Source organism: Salmo salar, chromosome 19, assembly GCF_965601325.2.
Source record: "Salmo salar chromosome 19, fSalSal1, whole genome shotgun sequence".
Lineage (NCBI taxonomy): Eukaryota > Metazoa > Chordata > Actinopteri > Salmoniformes > Salmonidae > Salmo > Salmo salar.
The window spans coordinates 6,615,358-6,639,305 of record NC_138309.1 but is presented as its reverse complement, the minus strand read 5'-3'; the positions used below and the strand labels follow the sequence as shown (position 1 = coordinate 6,639,305).

General features: G+C 39.2%; 1 protein-coding gene across 6 annotated transcripts in view; it reads left to right on the top strand.

Moving 5' to 3' along the window:
* nrap (nebulin-related anchoring protein) overlaps positions 1–23,948 on the top strand; it is a 129,124-nt gene that overhangs the window by 24,187 nt on the left and 80,989 nt on the right. For 5 of the 6 annotated variants that reach the window (XM_014157059.3, XM_045702007.2, XM_014157056.3 and 2 more), the window contains 5 exons: positions 12,761–12,874; positions 15,588–15,686; positions 19,405–19,503; positions 21,212–21,319; positions 21,474–21,575. In XM_014157059.3, the coding sequence (XP_014012534.2) occupies positions 12,761–12,874; positions 15,588–15,686; positions 19,405–19,503; positions 21,212–21,319; positions 21,474–21,575 (522 nt within the window). The remainder of the gene's footprint in view (positions 1–12,760; positions 12,875–15,587; positions 15,687–19,404; positions 19,504–21,211; positions 21,320–21,473; positions 21,576–23,948) is intronic. The other variant, XM_082965583.1, reaches the window with a different exon arrangement.

Sequence of the window (23,948 nt, the reverse complement as noted above, 5' to 3'; positions counted from 1 at the left end):
ATCAGAGGGATCGAGTGCAGGTTTTTTGAGAAGGGGTGCAACTCTCGCTCTCTTGAAGACGGAAGGGACGTAGCCAGCGGTCAAGGATGAGTTGATGAGCGAGGTGAGGTAAGGGAGAAGGTCTCCGGAAATGGTCTGGAGAAGAGAGGAGGGGATAGGGTCAAGCGGGCAGGTTGTTGGGTGGCCGGCCATCACAAGTCGCAAGATTTCAACTGGAGAGAGAGGGGAGAAAGAGGTTAAAGCATAGGGTAGGGCAATGTGAGCAGGACCAGCGGTATCGTTTGACTTAACAAACGAGGATCGGATGTCGTCAACCTTCTTTTCAAAATGGTTGACGAAGTCATCCGCAGAGAGGGAGGGGGGGGGAGGGGGAGGAGGATTCAGGAGGGAGGAGAAGGTGGCAAAGAGCCTCCTAGGGTTAGAGGCAGATGCTTGGAATTTAGAGTGGTATAAAGTGGCTTTAGCAGCAGAGACAGAGGAAGAAAATGTAGAGAGTAGGGAGTGAAAAGATGCCAGGTCCGCAGGGAGGCTAGCCTCTAAGCGCTTTGCACACCAGGATTGTACAATATTTGCCATTTATTCATCTTAAAATTCTTCAAGCTCTGTCATGTTGATTGTTGATCATTGCTAGACTGACATTTTCAGGTCTTGACATAGATTTTCAAGCCACTTAACGCTAGCGGAACGCCTCACCAATATCCAATAGTATAGCGTGGCGCGAATTACAAATACCTCAAAAATGCAAAAACTTAAATTTTTCAAACATATGACTATTTTACACCATTTTAAAGACAAGACTCTCCTTTATCTAACCACATTGTCCGATTTCAAAAAGGCTTTACAACGAAAGCAAAACATTAGATTATGTCAGGAGAGTACCCAGCCAGAAATAATCACACACCCATTTTTCAAGCTAGCATATAATGTCACAAAAACCAAAACCACAGCTAAATGCAGCACTAACCTTTGATGATCTTCATCAGATGACACTCCTAGGACATTATGTTATACAATACATGCATGTTTTGTTCAATCAAGTTCATATTTATATCAAAAACCAGCTTTTTACATTAGCATGTGACGTTCAGAACTAGCATACCCCCCGCAAACTTCCGGTGAATTTACTAAATTACTCACGATAAACGTTCACAAAAAAACATAACAATTATTTTAAGAATTATAGATACAGAACTCCTTTATGCAATCGCGGTGTCCGATTTTAAAATAGCTTTTCGGTGAAAGCACATTTTGCAATATTCTGAGTAGATAGCCCGGCCATCATGGCTAGCTATTTTGACACCCACCAAGTTTGGCACTCACCAAACTCAGATTTACTATAATAAAAATTGGATTACCTTTGCTGTTCTTCGTCAGAATGCACTCCCGGGACTTCTACTTCAACAACAAATGTTGTTTTGGTTCCAAATAATCCATAGTTATATCCAAATAGCTGCGTTTTGTTCTTGCGTTCACGACACTATCCGAAGGGTGACGCGCCGGCGCGTATCGTGACCAAAAAATTCAAAATATTCCATTACCGTACTTCGAAGCATGTCAACCGGGAGACGTTGTATCCATTCAAACACTGAAAATAGAAAATGGAGTCTTCACATGCACGCACGCACCAGTGTCATTGTTCTCAGAACGACCACTCACCAAAACCCCTACTGTTTTTCGCCCAGGGGCTGCAGAGTTATTATTCCACGTTCTGGCGCCTTCTGAGAGCCTATGGGAGCCTTAGAATGTCACGTTACAGCAGAGATCCTGTATTTTCGATAAAGAGGCTACAGAAGGCCAAGAAATGGTCAGACAGGGCACTTCCCATATAGAATCTTCTCAGGTTTTGGCCTGCCATATGAGTTCTGTTATACTCACAGACACCATTCAAACAGTTTTAGAAACTTTAGGGTGTTTTCTATCCAAATCAAATAATGATATGCATATTCTAGTTTCTGGGCAGGAGTAATAACCAGATTAAATCGGGTACGTTTTTTATCCGGCCGTGAAAATACTGCCCCCTATCCTAAACAGGTTAAATGAAAACTGTAACAATGTCACTAAGGAACATTCAGTGTTGTCTTGGTAAGCAATTCTAGTGTAAATTTGGCTTTGTGTTTTAGGTTATTGTCCTGCTGAAAGGTGAATTTTTCTTCTTGTGTCTGTTGGAAAGCAGATAACCAGGTTTTCCTCTAGGATTTGGTCGTCTGTGCCTTATAAGCTGTATTCCGTTTCTTTTTAACCAACCCCCAAAAAATCCCTAGTCCTTGCCGATGACAAGCATACCCAAAACTTTATGCAGCCAGGCACCATGCATGAAAATATGAAGAGTGGTACTCAGTGATGTGTTGTGTTGGATTTGCCCCGCATATAACGCTTTGTATTCAGGACAAAAAAGTTTATTTCTTTGACATATTTTTTGCAGTATTACTTAAGTGCCTTGTTGCAAACAGGATGCATGTTTTGGAATATTTTTTATTCTGTACAGTCTTCCTTCTTTTCACTTGTCACGTCCTGACCATGGTAAGCTGTTATTTTCTATGGTAGAGTAGGTCAGGGTGTGACAGGGGGGTTTATTCTATGTTTTCTATGTCTGTGTTGTTAGGTTCTAGTTTTGGTATTTCTATGTTGGTTTGTTTGGGATGATCTCCAATTAGAGGCAGCTGGTCCTCGTTGTCTCTAATTGTAGATCATACTTAAGTAGGGGTTTTTTCCACCTGGGTTTGTGGGATCTTGTTTTTGAATTGCTCAGTGAAGCCTACAGAATGTGACGTTCGTTTTTCCTTTGTTTATTGTTTTGTCTAGTGTTCTGAGTATAATAAATATTTATCATGAGCACTCAACACGCTGCACCTTGGTCTACTCCTTACGACGAACGTTACATCACTCTGTCATTTAGGTTAGTATTGTGGAGTAACTACAATGATGTTTATCCCTCAGTTTTCTCCTATCACAGCATTTAAACTCTATTGCTGTTTAAAAATCAGTACTGGCCTCATGGTGAAATCCCTGAGCAGTATCCTTCCTCTCTGGCAACTGAGTTAGGAAGGACGCCAGTATTTTTGTAGTGATTGATAGACCATACAAAGCCTAATTAATAACTTCACCATGCTCAAAGGCATATTCAATGTATTTTTTTTCTCACATATCTGTCAATCGGTGCCCTTCTTTGTGAAGCATTGAAAAACCACCCTGGTCTTTGTGCTTGAATCTGTGCTTGAATTTCACTATTCGATTGAGAGACCTTACAGATAATTGTATATGTGGGGTACAGTGATGGGGAAGTCATAAAAAAATCATGTTAACAACTACTGAATGATTCCATGCAACTTATGGAAGTCAGAAGTTTACATACCCTTAGGTTGGAGTCATTAAAACTCGTTTTTCAACCACTCCACAAATTTCTTGTAACAAACTATAGTTTTGGCAAGTCGGTAAGGCCATCTACTTTGTGCATGAAACAAGTAATTTTTCCAACAATTGTTTACATACAGATTATTTCACTTTATAATTCATTGTATCACAATTCCTGTGGGTCAGAAGTTTACATACACTAAGTTGACTGTGCCTTTAAACAGCTTGGAAAATTCCAGAAAATGATGTCATGCTTTAGAAGCTTCTGATAGGCTAATTGACATCATTTGAGTCAATTGGAGATGTACCTGTGGATGTATTTCAAGGCCTACCTTCAAACTCAGTGCCTCTTTGCTTGAAATCATGGGAAAATCAAAATAAATCAGCCAAGATCTCAGAAAAGAAATTGTAGACCACAAGTCTGGTTCATCCTTGGGAACAATTTCCAAACACCTGAAGGTACCACGTTCATCTGTACAAACAATATTACGCAAGTATAAACACCATGGGACCACGCAGCCATCATACCGCTCAGGAAGGAGACACGTTCTGTCTACTAGAGATGAACGTACCTTGGTTCGAAAAGTGCAAATCAATCCAGAACAACAGCAAAGGACCTTGTGAAGATGCTGGAGGAAACAGGTACAAAAGTATCTATATCCACAGTAAAACGAGTCCTATATCGACATAACCTGAAAGGCCACTCAGCAAGGAAGAAGCCACTGCTCCAAAACCGCCATATAAAAGCCAGACTACAGTTTGTAACTGCACATGGGGACAAAAATCGTACTTTTTTGAGAAATGTCCTCTGGTCTGATGAAACAAAAACATAACTTTTTGGCCATAATGACCATCATTATGTTTGGAGGAAAAAGGGGGAGGTTGCCAGCTGAAGAACACCATCCCAACTGTGAAGCATGGGGGTGGCAGCATCATGTTGTGGGGGTGCTTTGCTGCAGGAGGTACTGGTGCACTTCACAAAATAGATGGCATCATGAGGCAGGAAAATGATATGGATATATTGAAGCAACAGCTCAAGACATCAGTCAGGAAGTTAAAGCTTTGTCGCAAATGGGTCTTCCAAATGGACAATGACCCCAAGCATACTTCCAAAGTAGTGGCAAAATGGCTTAAGGACAACAAAGTCAAAGTATTGGAGTGGCCATCAGAATGCCCTGACCTCAATCCTATGGAACATTTGTGGGAAGAACTGAAAAAGCGTGTGCGAGCAAGGAGGCCTACAAACCGGACTCAGTTACACCAGCTCTATCAGGAGGAATAGCCCAAAATTCACCCAATTTATTGTGGGAAGCTTTTGGAAGGCTACCCCAAACATTTGACCCAAGTTAAACAATTTAAAGGCAATGCTACCAAATACTAATTGAGTGTATGTAAACTTCTGACCCACTGGGAATGTGATGAAAGAAATAAAAGCTGAAATAAATCTCTCTGTACTATTATTCTGACATTTCACATTCTTAAAATAAAGTGGTGATCCTAAATGACCTAAGACAGGGAATTTTCTTTGCTATCCTCAGACGTCATCAGAGCGGTCAGACGTCATCAGAGCGCACAACAGGACACTGTACTGTCTACACTTGGTTTGTTGTTTACATTAAAACATTTTCATTAAGTCGATTTTAATCCGAACTAAAGTTTTGTTACTAAGGATTCCACAACGCGGTTAGCCTTTACGGCTGGGACTGCAAGTTTGTGTTCCTTTTTTTTGCGTGGATTCCGCGAGTGCTAGCTGGCTGTATGACAGACACCTGTCGTCATCGTGGGAAAGACTCATTGTTATCTTTTCGTAAAACAACTGGTTGCAGTATAGAGCCAATCTGGATACCAAGGAGATCCTGAGGGAAATCGACGAGTACCCACAGCTTTTCGCTATGGAGGAACAACATACTCCTTCATAGAAAGATCCGACCACCTCACAAAATAACTTTAACCCGACAAAAAAAGAAAAAAAGATTAATCTACAGACATGGATGATTTACTTACCATTGAGGTAGAGGCTAGTGCTCTGGCTGGAATCCATGCAACAATAGAAAAGTTGTGTGAGGAGGTAGCAGGGCTGAGGGGGAGTTTGGAGTTCAGCCAGAGTGAAATTCTCAAACTCCAAAGAGAAAACAAGACACTCACAGCCAAGGTAAAAATACACGATTCCAACATGGATTGTCTACTCAGGGAAAACAGGGTGATGAAGGAGACGCTACTAGACATACAAAGTCGAAGCATGCGTGAAAATCATTTTTTTTCTGTTATTCCTCAGGACACATCAAATAATCCAGAGGGCGCGATCAGAGAATTCATGTAATCCACCTTGAAGCTTCCTATAGAGACTGTAAGGTGGCTTTCCACCGAGAACACAGACTTGGAGCTCAGAGCGACAAGACAGGGTCCCCGACCGATTATCGCAGAATTTGAACACTACCAACAAAAGGAGCTGATCAAAAGCAGAGGAAGGGAGTTTAAAGGGACCAAATTCGGTCTCAATGACCAATTTCCAAAGGAGATAAACGAACGTCATAAGAGACTGTATCCGGTACAAAGACAACAAAGGAAGGATGGTAGGCGTGCCTTTATCATTGTGAACAAACTCTTTTTAAAGATGGACAGCTATTCTGAGACAGCGCCATAACACCGTGGCTGTACTAAATTCTACAGGGACTTCAGGTTACAAAAAAAAGAAGGTATGGAAACTGTTTATAATATCTGAACATTATGAAGTGGATTTGAACACACATGTACTCAACTACATGCTTGCTTACACATACGGACTTATACATACACACACACACACACCTGATCTCGCTCTCTTCTCTCACTCTCTGTTTCTCTCTTTTCTCTTCTCTTCTCTCCCTCTCTCTATTGTCGAGAACTGTTTTATAATTTAATGTGTTTGTTTGTCTATCTTTTTTATCTATTTGTCTACAAGTTTATATATGTTTACAACAAGCAAGGGGAAGATATCAGAATAGGAGCATTGGGGAATAATAACATATTGCACGGAATACATTTGTACTGTAGTGAAGCCGTCTCTAGAGTAATGCAAGGTCTCTTTCATGATCATGTGAAACGTCAATTGCTATGGAAATGCTAGGATGTGTTTTTCAATTATGTTAAAGGTAATTATGATGCAACTATGATAGTGATACAATATGGATTACAATTATTAATATTAAGGCTATACACACTACATATTACACACATAGACACTCAAACATGCAAATTGGCAGAGTGATTATTTATTTGGACATCACACATTATAGCCTTACTCTTATACAGACATCATACACACTCTCATTATATCATATCCAATATTATACACATCACCCGACTCAGATTTGTTACACACATAATTTGTCTCAATTTTCTAACATCTGTGGCATTGGCAAACAGGCAAGGGAATAAAAATAATATTGCTAGAACCTATTTCTTGAATTCTAAATATCAGACATTTGAAAGCTCTAGTTTTGACCGTCATTATAGCTCTGATGGCAGTAACTTTACAAGCACTAATTATGGTCAATTTAGACTGAGAACAGTATCTTGTTATGGTAAGGGGTGAAATAACTATAGCCAGTTATAATTGTAACGGTTTGGCAGATTATAAAAAAAGATCAGTCTTTACATGGCTAAAAGAAAAGGAATATACTGTTTACATATACTGTTTACAGGAAACACTACATCCTTAGATGAAGTTGCGTGGAAAAAGGAATGGGGTGGTGAAATATTTTTTTGTCATGGACAAAGGAACTCAAAGGGTGTGATGATATTAATTAACAGAAATGTTGATCTGAATGTGCAAATAATCAGGAATGATTCGCAAGGAAGGTGGATCCTTTTGAATATGAAAGTGGACGAAAAAAACATTTATACCAATTTATTGAACTTACAGGCAACAAATGATCTAATCATTATGGTAGGAGACTATAACACAGTGTTGAGTACCTCAATGGACCGTAAAGGTATTCACTCTACAAACTATCATCACCGTGCCCTTAAGGAAATCACAAATATTATGGACACATTAGAAATAGTGGATATTTGAAGACTAATAAACCCAGACCTAGTGAGATATATATGGAGGAGACTTAATCAAGCTAGTCGTCTTGACTTCTTTCTGTCTTGCATCAAAGGTTAAAAAAGTTTTAATAGGAGACAGCATGTGATCGGATCATCATCTAATCGGCATTCACATAACTCTTATAGATTTTCCATGTGGACGGGGATATTGGAAATTTACGGGAGGACAACTTATTTTTAACGAAGACAAAATAATTTATAACCGAATTTGTCCAGTATAATATAGGTTCAGCAAATCCCCTTATTGTTTGGGATACCTTTAAATGTACCTTCAGGGGTCATTCAATTCAATATTCATCAAAAATAAAAAAGCAGTTTCTGGCTAAAGAATCAAGACAAACAAGGGAAATCCATGAACTAATAGTACGTGTAGATAGCTTTAAAAACCATACTACAGAGATACAAAATAAGTTAGAGGAAAAACAAAAAGAACTTGAGGAACTTATTCAAGAACGATCTAATGTAATCAATTACAAAAATAAAGCAAACTGGATGGAATATGGAGAGAAATGCACAAAATTCTTCCTGAATCTCCAATACAGGAACGCTAACAATTTTTTTTTGCAGAAACTCGTTACTGAAGACGGAGTCATCTATTATTCTCCAAATTATATTTTAAAAGAGGAAGCTAATTATTTCAGGCAGATGTTCTCTTTTCCATCTCATCCTCTCCCACTGAATGAAGATTGCGGTAAGGAATTCTTTCCAAATAATATAAAAAATTGAAAATTAACAAATGAACAGAAAGATCAGTGCGAAGACCAAATTACAGAAGAATAACTTTTTGAGGCTATTAAATCCTTTCAGTCCGGAAACCCCTCAGGGCTTGATGGCATACCGGTAGAGGTATATCAAGTATTTTTTGATATACTAAAAGCTCCATTGTTAGATTGTTTTAAATACTCCTATAGAAATGGTAGTCTGTCAGGTACTCAGCAGGAAGATCTGATTTCTCTATTATTAAAACAAGACCCAGATGGCAAATATAAAGGCCAGTCTATCTAAAAAAACTGGAGGCCCCTTACACTTCAATGTTGTGATGAAAAAATACTATCAAAATGCATAGCACTCCGAATTAAAAGGGTTTACCAGGTATTGTTAATCTGATCAGATAGGTTTTTTACATGGACGATACATTGGAGATAATATACGACAACTACTAGAAATAATAGAACATCATGAAACATAAGAAGCCAGGAATGGTATTTATAGCGGATTTTGAAAAGGCATTTGATAAAGTAAGACTGGATTTTATTGATAAATGCCTGGATTTTTTTCAATTTCGGTAACTCTCTTATAAAATGGGTAAAAATAATGTATAGCAACCCCAGGTGTAAAATAGTAAATGACGGCTACTTCTCAGAGAGTTTTGAATTGTCAAGAGGAGTTAAACAAAGGTGTCCGCTGTCACCATATCTATTTGTTATGGCCATCGAAATGCTAGCTATTAAAATCAGATCCAATAACAACATTAGAGGATTAGAAATCCAAGGCTTAAAAACAAAGGTGTCCATGTATGCCGATGACTCAAGTTTTATGTTAAGTCCGCAAGCTAGATCCCTGCAATGTCTCATTAAAGATAACTTTTCTGTACTCTCTGGACTAAAACCTAATTATGATAAGTGTTCAATATTACGTATTGGATCCTTAAAAAATACAACTTTTACATTACCCTGCAGCTTACCTATAAAATGGGCTGATGGTGAAGTAGACATACTCGGTATTCATATCACAAAAGATAAATAAGCTCTCCACAATGAATTTCAATAGAAAACTTATAAAAATAGACAAGATCCTGCAACCATGGAGAGGTAAATACCTGTCTATTTATGGAAAAATTGCCCTGATTAACTCCTTAGTCATATCTCAGTTTACTAACTTACTTATGGCGCTGCCGACTCCTGATGATTCGTTTTTCAAATCATATGAGCAAAAAATATTTTGCTTTATCTGGGATGCTAAACCAGACAAAATATAACGAGCCTATCTATATAATGAATATGAATTGGGTGGGTTGAGATTATTAAATATAAAAGCACTAAACCTCTCTCTAAAAGCTTAACTCATTCAAAAGTTTTATTTGAACCCTAAATGGTTCTCAAGTAGATTAATAAGAAAAGCTCATCGATTGTTTAAAAAGGGCCTTTTTGCCTTTGTGCAGATTGCCATGTCTCATTTTCGATGAATTGAAAATGATACTTTTTTCAAAGTATCTGTCTTTTCAAACAAGCATTGCAGAGCTGGCTACAATTTCAATTTCATCCCTTGAGCTCACTCTATATTTAAGACTTTGTGCTTTTCAGCTAAAATTATTATATAGAATTCTTGCCACCAACAAAATGTTGAACATTTGTGGCATAATATCATCGAAGCTCTGCAGGTTTTGTTGTGAGGATACAGAATCAATAGACCATTTTATTTTGGTATTGCCCTCAGGTAGCCTGTTTCTGGTCTCAGGTTCAGGAATGGCTGAAAATGCATAGCATTGATCTAAAATTGACCCTAGAAATAGTACTGTTCTGGATCTGGAGAGACAGGGTCAGTCAATGACTAATATACTAATACTCTTAGTAAAAGTATTTATCTTCAACACGCAATCTGTAGATTCTATTCGATTAGATAGATTGAAATTGTACGTTAAACATTATAGCATAGTTGAAAGATATGTGTTGCGTAGAAACACGAAGTGGGTGGCCAGCAGAGATAGATGGGATGGGCTGAGGGAAGCTGAGGGTTGGTATGTGGAATTGGAGACAAGTGGGAGTGGAGTTGCTGTGTGAGAGAGAGAATGATGGTCAAAAGATAAAGGGAAAAAAAGTCTAAATAAAACATAATAAAAGTACATTTGAATGACACTAAGTGCCAGTGTTTTTACAACTAATGTCGGTTTGCCTGAGGCTGATGCTGTGCAGGTGTTTGTACACATGCATATACACACACTCTCATTCAAATAAACACATACAAGAACACACATACATGTAATAGTGCCAGACATGCACACAAACATATACAGTTGGCATTGCTGTTATGATTTCAGTTGTCCTTGATGTCCTTTGTTTTAAATGTATTATTTTGTATATATTTTTTTTTGCATTGTTGTTTGCTGTTTTCTTCTGTCTTTTCCTTTTTTCTCTTTAGTTCATTCTCTTGGTTGTTGGTGCATTGGGGGGGGGGGGGGGTTCTTGGGGGTGGGGGATGGAATTAATTGTATTTTTTTTCTTCGGAGGGGACTGTGGGAGGGGTCTGGAATGGTTGAGGGACAGCTATTGGGGAACTGTGGGGGGATCTTGGAGGGTTCGGGTTTCACAAGATTGTGATCATGAAAAAGGAAACTATGACATATTTTATATCACTATCACTATCATGCACACGTACCCTCACACATAAGGATGGCTCTGCTGCGGAAAGACTGATACATGTTTGATAATGTCTTGATGCTGTATTATTTGTCCTTAATGTTCTAATACATTAATGTTACCCCTTCCTTGTGTTTTTTGTAAAAAAATAAAATTTAAAAAGACAGGGAATTTTTACTAGGATTAAATGTCTGGAATTGTGAAAAACTGAGTTTAAATGTATTTGGTTAAGGTGTATGTACACTTCTGACTTCAATTGTATGTGATTTGTCAAGCACATTTGTACTCCTTAACATTTTTAGGTATTGCCATAACAAACGGGTTGAATACTTATCCACTGAAGAGCTTCGAGCTTTAAATTTGTATTAATTTCCAAAAAATTCTACAAACAAAATTCCACTTCGATATTATGGGGTATTGTGTGTAGATCAGTGACAAAATCTCAATTCAATGAATCCATTTTAAATGCAGGCTGTAACATAACAAAATATGAAAAAATGTAAAGGGGTGTGAATATTTTCTGAAGACACTCTATATCCCATTTAGCAGACGCCTTTATCCAAAGTGACTTACAGTAGTGTATGTGTGACCAGATAGACATTAGCTACACTATGCCACCCATTAGTTTAGACAGGAGCAAAGGGTAGCTCCAAACTAAGGCTCCTAACACAGGCCTATCAAATAAATGATAGAAGTACACCAGAATACAAAAATAGCTTTTATTTAGAAAAATAGGATTCTGTTGTTGAGCAATACTAAGATTTCTTGTAAAAATATACATTGTTTCTTTAAGACCAACTCTACCACAATTGCAACTGTATTACAAGGATAAGTCATTGATTAGGTTAGAAAATAAATTGTTAGGATGCACTGCACACTTCAAAATGTACCAAATAGTCATTTGAAACTGTCACCAATTACACATGCGTGTTTACTCAATAGTCTCACTTTTAGGTTATCAAAAAGTAGGTTCACTCAATAAGTTCTACAATTATCCTGGCACTGCAATGCAACACCATGGGAAGTGGCTCTAATACTTAGTTTAGGATCGTCGTTCCACGAATAGAGTGCCTTCTATGTCTCTCAGGAATTATGCATATACATTTTGATGAAACACTTAATCTAACAGTTGGATCACATACATCTTTTCCCCTTACTAAACATAATATAACATAAAAAATTCCAATAGCAGTTTATTTATTAAATTAAGTTAATAAATTTTGCAATGTCCCTCGTTTATAATATTTTTTCAAAATTTGAGCTAGAAAAGCAGGTTTGTTATGAAGTTGAACATGTGATCTTTTTAACAGAATGTTAAAATTGCGTGAAATATAGTTATTTTTTACAAAATTACACTACCCAAAAGGCACTTTAATCATGGAATGACACATTAACAAAGAAAAAACAGAGGTTGGATAAGCAATTACAATTAGTGCATCCTTAGAGTCACATCAGTTTCACCAAGAACCACCTAGAGCGGTCTGCTTCAGCTTCACCATGATGTTCAACCTTATTCAAACAAAGCAGGCACATTAATATGACCCAAGGTAAAGGAGTCTCTCCAAGTGCCTGATTTGAATTCACTTTATATAGGGAAGTCAGGAAATTAATCAGAACCTTTTAAGGTTGACCATCTGAGGCCCTACCTGTTACACATGTACACATTTTCATGTGGGTTGTCCCAGTGCGAATAGAACCCATGATCCTGAAGTTGCAAGTGCCATACTCTACCAACTAAGCCTCACAGGACTGAGCCACACAGGTTCTTTCTTAATGAATCTTTTTCATGGTGTTGTTTATTTTATTAGTAAATGTGGCACATATAATGTCTATCAGCCATCAATACTCATATCTATGTGCTCTGTCTCATGCATGCCTGTGTGTCTGTATTGTCCCTCTCTATGTCTGCGGGTACTGCTGGGGATCAATAACGTTTATTTAAATGTTACTGTGACCTGCAGATTGCCTACAAGCAGGAGTATGAGCAGGAGAAAACTGACCATGTGGAATACAACTACCCAGCCACCATCACACCAGGCTACCAGAGTCAGAGGAAACTGGATCCACTCAAGGACGTGAGTTTCCCCTTCGCCTCAAATAAGTTTAACACGGCTCTCATACCGGACATAGTAACCAAAACCAGTAAACAGGGTGCTTTCTCAGATAGAAAAACCAAAAGCAGAACATTTTGATTGGGTTCCTCTTGAGGACTGTATAATTAAAAAGTGGGCTATTTTAAAGAGGCCAACTTAACCTCTATGGGACCCCTTCCCGTTCTCATCCCGGTAACGGGATTGCTTGACAAGATAGCAAAAATGTAATAATTTCAATTTCTCAAACAATCAACTATAAACATCTCCTTAATCCAACCACGTTGTCCGATTTCAAAGAGGCTTTACGGCAAAAGCATAAAGTTAGATTATGTTAGGCCTGCCATTGACAAAACATTACACACAGCTATTTTCAATGCAAAGACAGGCATCACCAAAAGCAGAAAACCAGCTAAAATTATACACTAACCTTTGACGATCTTCACCAGATGACACTCCTAGGAAATTATGTTAGACAATACATGCATTTTTTGTTCTATCAACTTCATATTTATATCCAAAAACAGCATTTTACAATGGCGGTGATGTTCAGAAAATATTTAGCCTCCAAAACTGCCGGTGAATCTGCGCTACAATTTACAAAATTACTATTCGAAAACATTGGTAAAATATAATATTGTCATTCAAAGAATTATAGATTAACATCTCGTGAATGCAACCGCATTGCCAGATTTCAAAATAACTTTACTGGGAAATCACACTTTGCAATAAACGAGGTACTATGCTCAGAAAAATAGGCTAGGCGATACAGACTAGTGCCATCTTGGAACCATCTAAAATCAAATATACTATTGTAAATATTCCCTTACCTTTGATTATCTTCATCAGAAGACACTTCCAGGAATCCCAGGTCCACAACAAATGTTGTTTTGTTTGAAGAAGTTCATAATTTATGTCCAAATAGCTCCTTCTTGTTAGCGCGTTCCGAAGGCTACTCAAAATGTACAAAGCGCGCGGGACTTGTCGTCACGAATGTGCAACATTTTTTATTTACGTTCGTTCAAACATGTCAAATGTTGTATAACATAAATCTTTAGGGCCTTTTTCAATCAGAACTTCAATAATATTCAAGGCGGACGATTGCATTGTCTTACAAAACGTTTCGGAACGAAAGAGTACCCACGGGCACTCGCATCATAGTAGTAATGGCCCTCCCCCTATGACAAACTTTCCAGGCCTCTCGTTCGGTCAGTTTTTACAGGAGAAGACTCAAACCACTTTGTAAAGACTGTTGACATCTAGTGGAAGCCTTAGGAAGTGCTAAATGAATCCTAACTCACGGTGTGTTTAATAGGCAAAGGCTTGAAAGTGATTCCACAAATCAGATTTCCACTTCCTGTTAAGATTTGTCTCAGGGTTTTGACTGCCATATGAGTTCTGTTATACTCACAGACACCATTCAAACAGTTTTAGAAACTTTAGAGTGTTTTCTATCCAAATCTACTAATTATATGCATATTCTCATTTCTGGGTAAGAGTAGTAACCAGTTTAAATCGGGTACATTTTTTATCCGGCCGTGAAAATACTGCCTCAACAGGTTTTAAGGGGGTCTAGTAGCTGGGTAAACCATTTTAAATGTGGATCATCCATTAAACTAGACTAATATATAGAGTGAGCTCAACCCATGATATCTAAATCATAAGCGCACCGTTGACTTCACATCTTCTCAATTCTGCTCATTTTGTATTTGTATTTATTATGGGTCCCTTGACAGCTGCTACTCTTCCTGGGGTCCAGCAAAATTAAGGCATTTATACAATTTTCAAAACATTACAATACTTCACAACAGATTTCACAACACATTAAGTGTGTTCCCTCAGGCCCCTACTCTACTACCACATATCTAATACACAAATCCATGTGTACATGTGTCTAGTGCATATGTTATCGTGTGTGTGTGTGTGTGTGTGTGTGTGTGTGTGTGTGTGTGTGTGTGTGTGTGTGTGTGTGTATGTCTCTGTGTCTATGTTTGTGTTGCTTCACAGTCCCACTGTTCAATAAGGTGTATTTTTATAATAAAAAAAAAAATCTAATATTACTACTTGCATGAGTTACTTGATGTGAAATAGAGTTCCATATACTCATGGCTCTATGTAGTACTGTATTATGGACAGACTTCTCCCCATCATAGCTACTGTTGCATCAATATGTTTTTACCATGACAGTTTAGTCACCTCAACTTCTTCAATTTCCACATAATTTATTACAAGATTTAGTTGAGGTTTAGGGATAAGTGAATCATTTGTCCCTAATACAATGCTTTTCGTTTTTGAAATATTAAGGACTAACTTATTCCTTGCCACCCATTCTGAAACTAAATGCAGCTCTTAGTGAAGGGCTGCAGTCATTTCAGTTGCTGTAGTAGCTGACGTGTCTCTTTTTCATCCTTCCATCCCTGCTGCTTTCCACCCCTTCGCATTTTATCAGGCACAATTGCTAACTTTCATAATGTGCTGCCCCTGCCCTGAACTTGTTTGTCAACTGTGTGCGTAAGTCTCACACCTAACACAGCCCACATTCTATAGTTTTGGGGGCCGTTATCTTTACCACAGGATTGAAATAACTCAGGGGTAGAAAAAAATATGTTCAGAGGCAGCACTACAGATGTCTTTACATACTGTATCTTTCTACCCTGATACATGACAAATTTATTGCATCTCTCATCTTCCCATGTAGAAGAACTATAGACAGCACATTGACCAAGTCAAGTACAGCTCGGTGACAGATACCCCTGACATCGTCCAAGCCAGGATCAACGCTCAACAACTCAGCAATGTAAGTGCTTCTTGATGCTTTTTGATGGGGCCCCCCCCCCCCCCCCCCCGACACACACACACACACACACACCCTATTGCATGTTTGACATTGATTAATAAATGTCCTTCTGACACGTTTCACCGTTAAATCATTCATCTATTTGTCTAACCTTACCTGACCCAATGCTGAACTGTGCAGTGATGTGAGTGTATACACACCACAAACTAATATACACACACACTAATAAGTAATCCCAAAGTCCCATTGAGAACAAGGTCTCTTTCACAAGGGAGTTCTGCATACACACAATTGACAAATTACTATAGAATACAAATATACAACATTACAAACACACTCAAGAAAAACAATCACATTCCTCAGCAAAGAGGTCCCCAATCAATATTTTGAACTACCTGAGTGGCACCAGTACATCCAGTTGTTGGGAACTTTGTTTCATACATGGGATGCAAAGAAACTAAAAGCTGATTTACCTAACTTTGGGGAGACCGAAGGGATTTCCAGAGTTAGCCATCCCTGAGACTAGGTATGGTACCATACGTCTAAAGGTTATTAATGATGTTAGGTACGGCGGGAGTTTTTTTAAAAGAGACATAAATAAGAAGAGAAATGAATCAACATACTTGACTTGAAAGAGGGCCAGCCTACTTTCTGGTAAATAATGCATGGATGTGCACTGAAGCTCTGGCCCGTAATAAAACGAAGTGTCCAAGCTACACATGTTTAAATCATTAGTCATTTTTGTACGCTGTAGAAAACAGATTCTTAGTTTAACCCACATTCAGTACTAATTTATGGTCAATAAAGGTGTTCAGTAAAACAATGGAATCAGACTGTAGTTCAGATAGAGCCTGGTCAACAGTGGGGGAAAAAGCATACACAACAGTATCGTCCGCATACACTTGCATGTAGGGCTGTTGCATCATGAAATTTTGTCAGCCAGTGATTGTCAATGAAATAACTGCCGGTGTAATGGTAATTGACCAGTAATTAACATAAACACATTTAGCATCTCCTGGCTTCCATGCATAGCCTACAAGCCACTGATGCAGACCTTTGGAACATCTACATTTTAAGAAGTCTAATAAATCCATGTAATATAGCCTACACCATCACAATAAATCCATTATTTATTTTAGACAGGTCTAAAGAAACATGATATGAAGAAAATGTTGTCTATTTCAGAAGAACGGAATAGCATACTCTGAGTTGTCCTTATGTTAGGCCCTGAACTGGCAATGGCTGTGGGCTACACTAGTTCATTGAGCAGTCAAGATTTGCTTAGAATTCAGTGGCATTATTTTATATTATTTAAATGTTATATTATTTTATAGTATGAAGAATACAATATAACTGTTACGTTCACTATCCTCGAACTCCCTGTCATAAATCAACCAAGGCGCAGCGTGCCGGTAATTCCACATTCTTTATTTGAAGAAAACCGAACAAAACAATAAACAGGTAAACAGAAAGAAACGTGACGCAACTGTGGCGCACACAAAACACTCACAGAAATAATAATTACCCATAAACACAGGTGGGGGAAAGGCTGCCTAAGTATGATTCCCAATCAGAGACAAGGATAAACAGCTGCCTCTGATTAGGAACCATACTCGACCAAACAAAGAAATACACAACATAGAATGCCCACCCCACATCACACCCTGACCTAACCAAAATAGAGGAAATAACATGTCGCTCTCAGGTCAGGGCGTGACAATAACATAGCTGAATAAAATAAAAAGGATATTTTTTTATCCAAATTATTTGAGGAAGTGCGCACAAGCGTCTATTCTGTGTTGAGCAGTTAACAAAGAAACAGGTAGCCTTCTCCTATTTGCTTAATTTAGAGTTATTTATGTAACTTTAGTTGTTGTGATACAAACGTTGGGCTATATGTTTTGATATTTAATACATTCGAAGGCTGCATGATGCGACTCTAATGGGGATAAGAAAAAAGTTGCATGAAAGGCATTAGCTCTGCTTAGTTTTTTTGCGCAGGCTGTACACACTTCGTCAGTCTCTCATTCACAATTTGACAAGCACTTGAATATGCCTTGAATTTCCCAGCTGGAAAGGATCCCCTTTGTGTGGTCATAATAACCCCTAAAAAAATCTATGCCTTTTGCGGCCAGTGGCCGTTGGACTGTTGGGCTGAATATAATAATTATAATTCCCTTCTCCCGGCTGCATACTGCAAATCACCTCTCACTCAAATGTCTCTCCTTCACGTGATCGGGTCCTTCTCACAGGCTACAAGTGAAGATAGACACATCGGGGACGCAACTGCACGTGTCCTTATCCAATTCCGAGGTGCATATTGAAGATATTGGAAGAACTGTCCACATTTACTTTCGGTCAGCCAACAAGATGAGTGGGCCTAACGAACAGCAAAAGCACTAGTCTATGTCAATCTACTATCCCCCATAGTACAAAAGTCGACCTATTCTGTGCGAGAAATAAATATTCCAAACATAGTCTGGGACAGTTGTGAGATGGGATGGATCCCAAATTAATACAACCACTAACATCAACTAAACTTGTTTAAGCAATGAGGCTGACGCAACAGATCAGAACGTTTAGCTTAAAATGTTCCTATAATATTAAGCTGTTTCTTCACATTGTAAGTGCAGCAATGCTCGCATGGCCGTAGGCTACAAGCACAAATGTTCCATTAGCGGGAAAACACCATTCTCCAAAGTGACGGCAAATGCGATTATGCATGTAATGTTTTTATTATAAAGGTGAATTTTTATGGTGAAAGTGAAAATTCCCCAAACTTGAAACTCACGTGCTGCGTATGTATGCCAGTTAGGCTCTACACCCTTTGTAAAGCGGATTCATGCACTTCATTTCAATAAGTTATTTTGCCACTTTAAATCTATGGGCTAGGCTACATGAGCCATTCGTTTCTTGCCTTATTGCACATGAGCTTTAAGGCAAAGCTAATATTGTCACCCACCAGACTATAATTGTTTTGGTCTTGTCTTGACAAATACTAAATAATATATGTGTGAAATTTGCTTGGTTTAGAATGGACCGTTATCATATACCTGTCTCAAAAAAGGGGCAGGGGGAAAAAATACATCATCTATGCACTTAAATAGCGAATGGAGGACACTTTTCCATTAGTTCATTTTCATGCCAGCCAGGTTGGCTATACTCCTGTTGTAAAGAGAAGCAATGTGCTTAATACTAGGAAAGTTGATAAATGTAGTAGGCCTAGCCCATAGAAAGCTGATGGGATCCTCCTCTTTTTAATAAAGGCCATCACTCTGTTTTCTGACGCAATTGCATAGCCTATAGAAATGTTGCCCAACATGAGCTCATGGGTTCTCATGAAGTGTTTGAGTAGATTTTCGATAACATTTTTATTGATGTCAGAGTGATTAGAGGGACAATAGAGTGCTGAGTACCTGGCAGTTAGCAAGTTTGGTAGACTACTATTGACCATCAGCAGCATCAGAGCTTGGAGAAGCCTACTTAGTGACTAAAGGTCATGTAAAATTTGATTGCCATCATGACTCTTGACCGCAGATGTGGCGGTAATATGGGCACCATAAATAACAGCCCTAATTGTAGGTTACAATTTTTTTACAGACATACCAATATTGTTAATGTATATAGTAAAAAGTACTGGAACCAAAACCAACCTATGCGGGACCCCTTTCATAATATCAAGGAAACCTGACTTGGTATCTCGGATTCCCCCATGTAGGTTAACTACAGACAACACATTGACCAAGTCAAGTACAGCTCGGTGACAGATACCCCTCAAATCGTCCAGGCCAGGATCAACGCTCAACAACTCAGCAATGTAAGTAGAGCCAAAGATATACTTGTACACTATCTTTCTATCACACTACGGTCTATACCAAACACTACACTCTATACAGTACATACAAACAGCATAGCTTTCGCTCTGCATTTGCATATACAGTGCATTTGGAAAGTATTCAGACCCCTTGACTTGTTCCACATATTGTTACGTTTACAGCCTTATTCCAAAATGTATTAAATATTTTGGTTGACATTTTTGCAAAGTTATTCAAAATAAAAACAGATACCTTATTTGCATAAGTAATCAGACCCTTTGCTATGAGACTTGAAATTGAGCTCAGGTGCATCCTGTTTCCATTGATCATCCTTGAGATGTTTCTACAACTTGATTGGAGTCCAACTGTCTATATATAAGGTCCCACAGTTGACAGTGCATGTTAGAGCAAAACCAAGCCATGAGGTTGAAGGAATTGTCAGTTGAGCGCCGAGACAGGACTGTATCAAGGAACAGATACAATCCTGTCTCAATACAAAACATTTCTGCAGCATTGAAGGTTTCCAAAAACACAGTGGCCTCCATCATTCATAAATGGAAGAAGTTTGGAACCACCAATACTCTTCCAAGAGCTGGCCGCCTGGTCAAACTGAGCAATCAAGGGAGAAAGGCCTTGGTCAGGGAGGTGACAAAGAACCCGATGGTCACTCTGACAGAGCTCTAGAGTTCGTCTGTGGAGATGGGAGAACCTTCCAGAAGGACAACTATCTATGCAGCCCTCCACCAATCAGGCCTTTATGGTAGAGTAGCCAGGCAGAAGCCACTCCTCAGTAAAAGGCACATGACAGCCCGCTTGGAGTTTGCCAAAAGGCACCTAAAGGACCCTGACCATGAGAAACAAGATTATCTGGTCTGATGAATCCAAGATTGAACTCTTTGACCTGAATTGAAGGCGTCACGTCTGGAGGAAACCTGGCACCATCCCTACGGTGAAGCATGGTGGTAGCAGCATCATGCTGTGGGGATGTTTTTCAGCGACAGGGACTGGAAGACTAGTCAGGATTGAGGGAAAGATGAGCGGAGAAAAGTACAGAGAGAACCTTGATGAAAACCTGCTTCAGAGCGCTCAGGACCTCAGACCGGGGCAAAGGTTCACCTTCCAACAGGACAACGACCCTAAGCACACAGCCAAGACAACGCAGGAGAGGCTTGCGGACAAGTCTCTGAATGTCCTTGAGTGGCTCAGCTAGAGCCCGGACTTGAACCCTGTCAAACATCTCTGGAGGGACCTGAAAATTGCTGTGCAGCGACGCTCCCCATCCAACGTGACAGAGCTTGAGAGGATCTGCAGAGAAGAATGGGAGAACATCCTCAAATACAGGTGTGCCAAGCTTATAGCGTCATACCCAAGAAGACTCGAGGCTTTAATCACTGCCAAAGGTGCTTCAACAAAGTACTTGGTAAAGGGTTTGAATACTTATGTAAAATGTGATATTTCAGTAGATATTTTTATTAATTTGTAAAAATAAAAAATAAACAGTTTTTGCTTTGTCATTATAGGGTTATTGTGTGTAGATTGATAAGGGGGGAAAACAATTTAATACATTTTAGAATAAGGCTATAACGTAATAAAATGTGGAAAAGGTCAAGGGGTCTGAATATGTTCAGAATGCACTGTATTCCGAAAGGGTTATACACATACCATATGAATAAGGGGTTCTGTAGTTTTTATTTATATAAATGATTCCAGATCAAATACAAGGAGGACTGGGAGAAGACCAAGTCCAAAACATGTGACATCGGCCTGGACACGCTGACCGTCAAGGCTGCCAAAGCATCTCGGGACCTGGCCAGCGATGTAAGCATTCCCTTCCTGTTGCTGGTACTCACACAGAACAATAATTTCTTATGTAATGAGAAGGAGATATTAGTGGATAAGAATGAGGGAGGGAATGGTCATCTGATTATATGTGACTGGCTGATGTGATTTGGATGGTGGCCGTGTGTTACAGATTAAGTACAAAGAGTCCTTCATGAAAAATAAAGATAAGACAAGCAATGTCAGCGACTCTAAGACCCTGCACTCTCTTCAGGCGTCCAAGATGACCAGTGAGGTAAGAATATGAAACACAATAAACATGCTGTTGCACCATATGTATTTGGACAGTGAAGCTAACATTTTTCATTTGAATCTATACTCCAGCAGTTTGGATTTGAGATCAAATGTTTCATATGATAATAATAAATATAGCTGCAAGCAGCAATGAAAGGGATACAGGCTTGTTTTGTACATAATGTTGCTACTAGTCTCTTATGACCGAAAAGAGCTTCTGGACATCAGAACTGCGATTACCCACCTCAGATTAGACAGAGTTTTTCTTCAATGAGTCGGATGGGAGGGGTATACTACAGACACCCGACCAGGCCCAGATCCCCGTCATTTCCTGGAGAAGGAAACAAAGATTTTGGGTGCCTTGTGAGGATCAGACGACGAGTGGCTAATCTGCGTTTGCCTTCCATCCTGCTAGCTAATGTTCAATTGCTGGAAAATAAATGGGACGAACTGAAAGCACATATATCCTATCAACGGGACATTAAAAACTGTAATATCTTATGTTTCACCGAGTCGTGGCTGAACAACGACATTAAGAACATACAGCTGGCGGGTTACACACTCTATCGGCAGTATAGAACAGCAGCCTATGGTAAAACACGGGGTGGGGGCCTATGCATATTTGTAAACAACAGCTGGTGCAGGATATCTAAGGAAGTCTCGAGACTTTGCTCGCCTGAGGTAGAGTATCTCATGATAAGCTGTAGACCACACTATCTACCTAGAGCAGTGGTTCTTAACCTGGGTTCGATCGAACCCCAGGGGTTCGGTGAGTCAGTCTCAGGGGTTCGGCGGAGGTCAAGACACACACCCGACTCATATGATTCGTGATGACACGCCCCGCTTGGCCATCATTGGCTGCAGGTGATCACGCAACATCGCTTGGCCTATCTGTGCTGCAGGGAATTTGGCGCGCTCAGTAGTCGAATTGTGACTGTCATGATGGTACGTCGTGTGATTTCTTTCTTAATATTTTAATCCCTTCATACTAACTATGTCGAGCAAAAAAAGAAAGTGGTCGGACGAATATGTACAATATGGATTCACATGTATAACGGAACGTGATGAGAGTCAGCGTCCTAACTGCATGATTTGCAATGCCAAGTTGAGCAATTCTAGTCTAGCACCGGCAAAACTAAGAGAACACTTACTTAAGCTGCATGGAGATGGACAATACAAGAACACAACGCTCGCTGAATTCAAGGTGAAGAGAGCCAGATTCGATGAAAAGGCTACTCTGCCTGTTCTCGGCTTTGTACCCATCAACAAACCGATCCTCACAGCATCGTACGAAGGTTCAACAGCAACTCTTCAGAACAACAACGCTCTCAACGTTTTGGTGTCAACAAATGGTAACGTACCCTGTTATTGCTAAGAAAGCTCTGGAGATTTTCATACCGTTTGTTACAACATATCTTTGCAAGCAATCCTTTTCGAGGATGCTGGACATAAAAACGAAGAAAAGGAACAGACTTTGTTGCGAAAATGACATGAGAGTGGCACTTGCCAAGGTGAAGCCGCGCATTTCTGAACTGGTCTCTGAAAGGCAACAGTAGAAGTCACACTGATTTGCAGTAAATATTCATTATTATGTTTTTGTTTTTGTGTGAAAATCATGTTTTAATGGTTTTGTTCTTTGAACACTGATGTTGATGCACGGTTCATTTTGTTCATTCAATATATACCTATGTTTTGAATTTTATTTTTCCAATTAAGAAGGGTTCGGTGAATGCGCATATGAAACTGGTGGGGGTCAGTACCTCCAACAAGGTTAAGAACCACTGACCTAGAGAGTTTATCTGTATTTTTTGTAGCTGTCTACATACCACCACAAACCGATGCTGGCACGAAAACAGCACTCAATGAGCTGTATACCACCATAAGCAAACAGGAAAATGTTCATCCAGAGGCGGCGCTCCTAGTGGCCGGGGACTTTAATGCAGGGAAACTTAAATCAGTTTAAATCAGTTCTTTACCTAATTTCACTCAGTATGTCAAATGTGCAACCAGAGGGGGAAAACAATTCTAGACCACCTTTACTCCACACACAGAGACACGTACAAAGCTCTCCCTCGCCCCTCTATTTGTCAAATCTGACCATAATTCTATCCTCCTGATTCCTACTTACAAGCAAAAATTAAGGCAAGAATCACCATTGACTCGGTCTTTAATAAAAAAGCGGTCAGATGAATCAGACACTAAACTACAGGACTGTTTTGATAGGACAGACTGGAATATGTTCCGGGATTCTTCCAATGGCATTGAGGAAATGGCAGTCACTGGCTTTATCAATTGAACTTTTTATTTTATTTAACTAGGCAAGTCAGTTAAGATCAAATTGTTATTTACAATGACAGCGTAGGAACAGTGCATT